An 8,288-nucleotide genomic window follows, 5' to 3' on the forward strand; every position below is an offset into this window, starting at 1 on the left:
AATGTACAATTCACATATAATCCATGCACACACAAAAAACAACAACAGTGACACACAACCAAAACACCACAGAATAAACTGGTCAAAAATAAAACTGAACGGAACGTACATTTCACAAGTAAACCAAATAGACACCGTGACAACTCAACAAACACAAGTGGAGCGTTGGCCCAGTGGAAACACCGTCCACCCAGGAAGCAAGAGAATCTGAGCGCACTGGGTTCGAACCCTACCCTCTCCAGTAATTTCCTTCCTCCCCCCCTCCACTGAGACCGTGAGTGTTTGGGGTCGAGGCACGCCAGGATGAGAGGAAGAAATGAGGAAGGTACCATGCGTAGCATGCAATTAGTGCACGTAAAAGTCACCATGGCAACAATAGGGCTGTCCTTGGCAAGATTCTGTAGATCGCAAGAAAAAAAAAAGAAGAAAAAAGAAGAAAAAAAAACAAGTAATTAAAAAGGGCGGTGGGAGGGGGAGGGGGGGCGGAGGGAGCCAAGGTGAGGGGGGGGGGGGATGGTGGAGGGGGGGGGGGTTCTGCACTATCTATAGTGATGTGTTCTCCCAGCAGGGGAGAGCAGCCTGATTTCAATGCAGAGAAAACTGTTGTGACACAAAAGAGTAAGATACAAGACGAAGCAATGCAATACAATACAATACAATACAATACAGTGTAATGCAATGCAATGCAAAGCAATATCATCAAATGCAATACAATGCAATGCAAGACAAGACAATACAATACAACACAAAACAACACAACACAATACAACAACAACAAAAAAAACAACAACAATGAAACATAATAGTGAACAGAATACAATACAATACGATATAATGCAATGCAATGCAAAGACAAGATAATGCCATGCAACGAAACGCAAGACAATGGAAAACTATTACAATACAACACATTGCAATGCAATACAAGACAAGACAAGACAAGACAATGTAATACAACGCAACACAACACAATCACGCAGACACACAGTGCCACACACGACACAGCAAGAATGCTGCGTTCAGTAAGCTCTGTTGGTTAAAAGGCCTGAGGTGTCCTCAATCAGCGACTCTACCCTTGTTCTCTGCAACAGATACACGTGTGATCTTCATTACCGGGGGTCTGGGTTGGAGGTGGTGTGTGGTGGGGGAGGGGGGGGTGTAATGGAGGGGCTAGAGGGGGTGGGGTGGGGTAGGGGTGGGGGGTGCAAGTGTGTGTGCGTGCATGCGGTGTGTGTATGTGTGCTTATGTGTGTGTATGTGTGAGTATTTGTGTGTACGTGTGCATGCATGTGTGTGTGTGTGCATGTGAGTGTGTGTATGTATGTGTGTATGTATGTATGTGTGTGTGTGTGTGTGTGTGTGTGTGTGTGTGTGTGTGTGTGTGTGTGTGTGTGTGTGTGTGTGTGACAGACAGACTGAGAGACATTTTTAATCATTTTACTGTCATTAACAGTCCAGTTTTTTTGTTTTTTTTTTGGGGGGGGGGGTTGTATTTAGTGCATAAGAGTAGAGAGGGAGAGAGAGGGGGGGATGGGGAGAGAGAGAGAGAGAGAGAGAGAGAGAGAAGAGAGGGGGGATGGGGAGAGAGAGAGAGAGAGAGAGAGAGAGAGAGAGAGAGAGAGAGAGAGAGAAACAGACACAGACACGGACAGAGAGCGAATGAACGAACAAACGAACAAATGAATGAACCTTTCATTTTCGAACAGTGAAGATTGAGAGAAAGAAACAAAACAGACAGCAACAGAGACAGACATAGATAGAGACAGAGAGAGAGAGTGTGTGTGAATGAACGAATGAATAAACAAACCTTTCTTTTTCCAACAGTGAAGATTGAGAGAAAGAAACAAAACAGCAACAGAGACAGACATAGAGAGATAGAGAGACAGAGAGACACAGAGAGAGACAGAAAGACACAGAGAGATGAGAGAGACACAGAGACAGATAGAGAGACAGAGAGACAGACAGACACAGAGAGAGACAGAGAGACACAGAGAGAGACAGAGAGACACAGAGAGACACATAGAGAGACAGAGAGAGACAGGGAGAGACAGAGAGAGACAGACACAGAGAGACACAGAGAGAGACACAGAGAAAGACACACAGAGAGACACAGAGAGAGAGACAGAGAGACACAGAGAGACACAGAGAGAGACAGAGAGAGAGAGAGACACACAGAGAGAGACAGAGAGAGAGACAGAGACACACAGAGAGACACAGAGAGAGAGACAGAGAGACAAAGAGAGACACAGAGAGAGAGACAGAGACAGAGAGACACAGAGAGAGACAGAGAGAGAGAGAGACACAGAGAGAGACAGAGAGAGAGAGACAGAGACACACAGAGAGACACAGAGAGAGAGACAGAGAGACAAAGAGAGACACAGAGAGAGAGACAGAGACAGAGAGACACAGAGAGAGAGACAGAGACACACAGAGAGACACAGAGAGAGACAGAGAGAGAGAGAGACACAGAGAGAGACAGAGAGAGAGACAGAGACACACAGAGAGACACAGAGAGAGAGACAGAGACACACAGAGAGACACAGAGAGAGAGACAGAGACACACAGAGAGACACAGAGAGAGAGACAGAGACACACAGAGAGACACAGAGAGAGAGACAGAGAGACAAAGAGACACACAGAGAGACACAGAGAGACAGACAGAGAGACACAAAGAGAGACAGAGAGAGAGTGAGTGAATAAATGAATGAATGAACGAACGAATGAACGAACCTTTCATTTTCCAAAAAAAATGAAGAATGGGAGAAAGAAACAAAAAATAAAAATAAAAAGAGACAGCAACAGACACAAGAGACAAGAGACACAGAGAGACAGACAGACAGACAGACAGACAGAAAACATTTTCCTCAGCTGATGCAAAGAAAGACAACCCCTGTCAGTCCCCCCCCCCACCACCCCCCCCCCCTCCCCCACCCCCCCCCCCACACACACACACCCTCACTCACATCCACTTTATCCAGCTGGTCTCCCTTGTCCTTGACATCCGGGTAGGGGGGCAGAAGGGCCTGGAGCCGAACAGCTTTCAAGGCCACAGGCTGGCAGGCTATCAGGTGTCCAATCTCCTGGGCCTGAATCACCAGGATAATGATATATTTGTATTTTGTATTTGTATTTGTATTTCTTTTTATCACAACAGATTTCTCTGTGTGAAATTCGGGCTGCTCTCCCCAGGGAGAGCGTGTCGCTACACTACAGTGCCACCCATTTTAAAAAAAATTTTTCCTGCATGCAGTTTTATTTGTTTTTCCTATCGATGTGGATTTTTCTACAGAATTTTGCCAGGAACAACCCTTTTGTTGCCGTGGGTTCTTTTACATGTGCTAAGTGCATGCTGCACATGGGACCTCCGTTTATCGTCTCATCCGAATGATTAGCATCCAGACCACCACTCAAGGTCTAGTGGAGGGGGAGAAAATATCAGCGGCTGAGCCGTGATTCGAACCAGCGCGCTCAGATTCTCTTGCTTCCTAGGCGGATGCGTTACCTCTAGTCCATCACTCCACTCCACAAAAACACCCACCCCCACCCCCCAAAACGGAGTATGGCTGCCTACATGGTGGTGGGGTAAAAAAAATGGTCACGTACGTACGTAAAAGCCCACTCGTGTACATACATACAGGGTGAACGTGGGAGTTGCAGCCCATGAAGAAGAAGAAGATGATAATGATAACAAGGGCCTGTAGAACCACCATACTTTTTTGTTCTTTTGTTTGTTTGTTTGGTTTTTTTTGCTGCCCCATCATCTGCACCGTTTCAGTGGTATTACACCCACGCTGCTCATTTAGATTCCCCCATACATGGCCACACCCGGGTTCGTCCGTCGCAGTTGAACCGCCATACTTTATATGGGATAATGATAATGTGGGGCTGCATAAACACCATACCATACACAGGATAATGATTATTAAAAAAAAGATAATGATAACGAGGCTGATCTTCTTCTTCTTCTTCTGCGTTCGTGGGCTGAAACTCCCACGTTCACTTGTATGTGCTGCAGTGGGTTTTTACGTGTATGACCGTTTTTACCCCGCCATGTAGGCAGCCACACTCCGTTTTCGGGGGTATAACGAGGCTGATGATAAGGATAATGATAATGAGTCCATATACAACTACCATACCATACAGAAGATGATGATGATAACCAGGGCTTTACAGCCACCAAACGCTACACAGGATAATGATAATGATGATGTTAACGAGGGCTTTACAACCACCAAACGCTACACAGGATAATGATGATGATAACGAGGGCTTTACAACCACCAAACGCTACACAGGATAATGATAATGATGATGTTAACGAGGGCTTTACAGCCACCAAACGCTACACAGGATAATGATAATGATGATGTTAACGAGGGCTTTACAGCCACCAAACGCTACACAGGATAATGATAATGATGAGGATAACGAGGGCTTTACAGCCACCACACGCTACACAGGATAATGATAATGATGAGGATAGCGAGGGCTTTACAACCACCAAACGCTACACAGGATAATGATAATGATGAGGATAACGAGGGCTTTACAACCACCAAACGCTACACAGGATAATGATAATGATGATGATAGCGAGGGCTTTACAACCACCAAACGCTACACAGGATAATGATAATGATGATGTTAACGAGGGCTTTACAACCACCAAATGCTACACAGGATAATGATAATGATGATGTTAACGAGGGCTTTACAACCACCAGACGCTACACAGGATAATGATAATGATGATGTTAACGAGGGCTTTACAACCACCAAACGCTACACAGGATAATGATAATGATGATGTTAACGAGGGCTTTACAACCACCAAACGCTACACAGGATAATGATAATGATGATGTTAACGAGGGCTTTACAACCACCAAAGATAATGATAATGATGATGACAATGATAATGAAGGCCTGAATAACCACCATACCATACACAGCCTCAGTTTCAGTTTCAGTTTCTCAAGGAGGCGTCACAGCTTTCGGACAAATCCACATAACACCCCACCCCACAACTGCTGATAAGGATAATGATAATGAGGCCGTATACAACCACCATATGATGCACAGGATAATGATAATGATAATGATAATGACGGGTGCAATAGCCGAATGGTTAAAGCACTGGACTTTCAATCTGAGGGTCCTGGGTTCGAATCTCGGTGCACCTGGTGGGTAAAGGGTGGAGATTTTTCCGACCTTCCAGGTCAACATAATCATGCGCAGACCTGCTAGTGCCTGAACCCCCTTCGTGTGTATGCGCACGCAGAAGATCAAATACGCACGTTAAAGATCCTGTAATCCATGTCAGTGTTCGGTGGGTTATGGAAACATGAATATACCAGCATGCACACCCCCAAAAACGGAGTATGGCTGCCTACATGGCGGGGTAAATAAATTTTTAAAAAAACCGGTCATACACGTAAAATGTTACATGTCTGTCTGAGTGTGTATGAGTGTGCGTCTGAAATCTGACTGAATGACACAGGAAACGAATGATGAGCGCCCAGTGGCAGCCGTCAGTTGGCTCTATCCAGGTAGGCAGCCTGTGGTGCAAATGTCCCCGTGTATGTAAAGCGCTTAGAGCTTGGTCTCCGACCGAGGATAGGCGCTATATAAGTATCCACATCAATCAATCAATCAATGAGGCCATATACAACCACCACACAATACACAGGATAACAATGATGAGTATGGGGGCCTTACAACCACCATACCATACACATGATAATGATAACGATAATGATAATGAGAGCCTTACCTTATCTTTCTCTCTCTCTGTCTGTCTGTCTCCCTATCTTTGCATCTCTCTGTCCATCCCCCCCCCTCTCTCTCTCTCTCTCTGTCTGTCTCTCTCTTTCCCCTTCTATCTTTGCCTCTCTCTCTCTCTGTCTGTCTGTCTCCCTGTCTTTGCGTCTCTCTGTCCCCCTCTCTCCCTCTCTGTCTCTCTCCCCCTCCCTCTCTCCCTATCTTAGCGTCTCTATGTCTCTTCTGTCTGTCTCTCTCTGTGTCTCTCTCTCTTTCCCTATCTTTGTGTGTCTCGTTTTCTCTCTTTCCCTATCTTTGCATCTGTCTCTCTCTCCCTCCCTCTTTCCCTCCCTCTCCCTCTCCCTCTCTCTCTCTCTCTCAAAGTCCATCAAACGCATTCTTACCCGGTTGGCTTGGTAACGCAGACGCATAATCCTCAGCCGATTTCTGGCTTCAGCTGCCCTGTAAATGACACCACACCACGAAGGAGTGATAGGAAGAAGAGGAAGAAGAATATCTAATGATAACAACAACAACAGCAGCAGCAGAAACAACAGCAACACCAACAATAACAATATCAAGAAGAAGAATTATGATGATGATGATGATAACAGTAGTAATGATAAGAAGGAGAAGAAGAAAAACAAGAAAAAGACTGACGGGCACAACAGCCAAATGGTTAAAGCATTGGACTTTCAATCCAAGAGTTCCGGGTTTGAAACTCGGTAACCGCGCCTGGTGGGTAAAGGGTGGAGATATTTCCGATCTCCCAGGTCAACATAATTATGTGCAGACCTGCTAGTGCCTGAACCCTCTTCGTGTGTATATGCAAGCAGAAGATCAAATACACACGTCAAAGATCCTGTAATTCATGTCAGCATTCCATGGGTTATGGAAACAAGAACATGCCCAGCATGCACACCCCCGAAAACGGAGTATGGCTGCCTACATGGTGGGGTAAATACAGTCATACATGTAAAAGCCAGCATGTGTATATACGAGTGAATGTGGGAGCTGCAGCACAGGAATGAAGACGAAGAAGGAGAAGAAGAATATTAACCCTTTCACTACCAGAAACATTCTTCTTCTTCTTCTTCTTCTTCTGCGTTCACTCGTATGCACACAAGTGGGCTTTTACGTGTATGACCGTTTTTACCCCGCCATGTAGGCAGCCATACTCTGTTTTCGGGGTTGTGCATGCTTGGTATGTTCTTGTTTCCATAACCCACCGAACACTGACGTGTATTACAGGATCTTTAACATGCGTATTTGATCTTCTGCTTGCATATACACACGAAGAGGGTTCAGGCACTAGCAGGTCTGCACATATGTTGACTTGGGAGATCGTAAAAATCTCCACCCTTTACCCACCAGGCGCCGTCACCGTGATTCAAACCCGGGACCCTCAGACTGACAGTCCAACGCTTTAACCACTCCGCTATTGCGCCCGTCCCAGAAACATTCCCAAGTGACTAATATTTTATATATGATGCTTTCAGTTGCAGGCTTCAGTTCATTAGGTGAAAAACTGGATGCGGCTGTCAAACTTTGTTACAACATGAAAAATTGTCCTTTTAACATGACCCCTGGATGCTGACTAAAGTCGCCTATGGTGGTGAAAGAGTTAACTGATGGAGTCTCCCGTTGGTCCGATGGATGAGTAGGCAGGCAGGCTTATCTGTTGGTGTGTGTCCTCATATGGCCGAAGAGGCTGCCTGACCAGCACAGGTGACTTTTTTTTTAGTGAGGAGGAGTTGTGCAGTCCCTTCCCCACTCTCTCGCCTACCGATGCTCACAGTCCCACAGGTGCAGATACTGCCACGTGCAGGACGGCTTCGGCAGGTGCAGGGTTTTTTTTTCGGAGCTCCGCCTCCTAGGGGGACTTCCAGCCAAGGATAAGAGCTCCCCATGCCCTTTGGCCATCCTCTTCTGCCTTCACAGCCATTGGGAAAGGTTGAAGGAGTTTATAACAATAATGAAAACGCATAGGGGAAGAGGAAGAAGTAAGAAGAAGAATAAGAATGAATGAATGAACGAATCATTTTTATACAACGAATGATTTTGCGTCGTGCAACTCAATGCCCTCCACACTCACATAATTCAAGCACCAACACTACACGCAATCCTGTGTGAATGAAGAAAAAAACCAACAAAAAAAACCCCCCAAAAACTGAAAAGCCTGCGCTGTACTTAACAACTCATCAAAACAGAGGCTACAAGAAGCAAAATATTCAGTGAGCGCTGAGCACACATTGAGCCGGAACTCACTTGAGTTGACCAATCAGCCTAGCATGCTTGTCCCGCTCCAATTCCTCTTCTCCAGAGGTCACTGGCATTCGTCTGGAACACACACACAAAAAAAGACATCATTGCTGTCTTTATCATATTCATATTATCATTATCTTAGGCCCAACACTCGGCTTATATCACAGATTGACATAAGTTTACAGTTTAAAACAATATTGCACCTCTGGGTTGGGCACAAAAAAATTTAAAAAATGAAGCCTAATTATATGCAAACTGCATTT

At 45.4% G+C, this 8,288-nt stretch overlaps 1 protein-coding gene across 1 annotated transcript in view; it reads right to left on the reverse strand.

Annotated features, from left to right (window-relative positions):
• Positions 1 to 772: 772 nt before the first annotated feature.
• Positions 773 to 8,288, reverse strand: part of LOC143277191 (uncharacterized) — an 11,813-nt gene continuing 4,297 nt past the window's right edge. The window contains exons 4-7 of the mRNA XM_076581968.1: positions 8,029 to 8,100; positions 6,165 to 6,222; positions 2,964 to 3,086; positions 773 to 1,082 (exon numbers count right to left, since the gene is read on the reverse strand). Of these exons, the coding sequence (XP_076438083.1) occupies positions 1,020 to 1,082; positions 2,964 to 3,086; positions 6,165 to 6,222; positions 8,029 to 8,100 (316 nt within the window). The 3' untranslated portion in view covers positions 773 to 1,019. The remainder of the gene's footprint in view (positions 1,083 to 2,963; positions 3,087 to 6,164; positions 6,223 to 8,028; positions 8,101 to 8,288) is intronic.

This window comes from Babylonia areolata, chromosome 33 (assembly GCF_041734735.1).
Source record: "Babylonia areolata isolate BAREFJ2019XMU chromosome 33, ASM4173473v1, whole genome shotgun sequence".
Taxonomy (NCBI): Eukaryota; Metazoa; Mollusca; class Gastropoda; order Neogastropoda; family Buccinidae; genus Babylonia; species Babylonia areolata.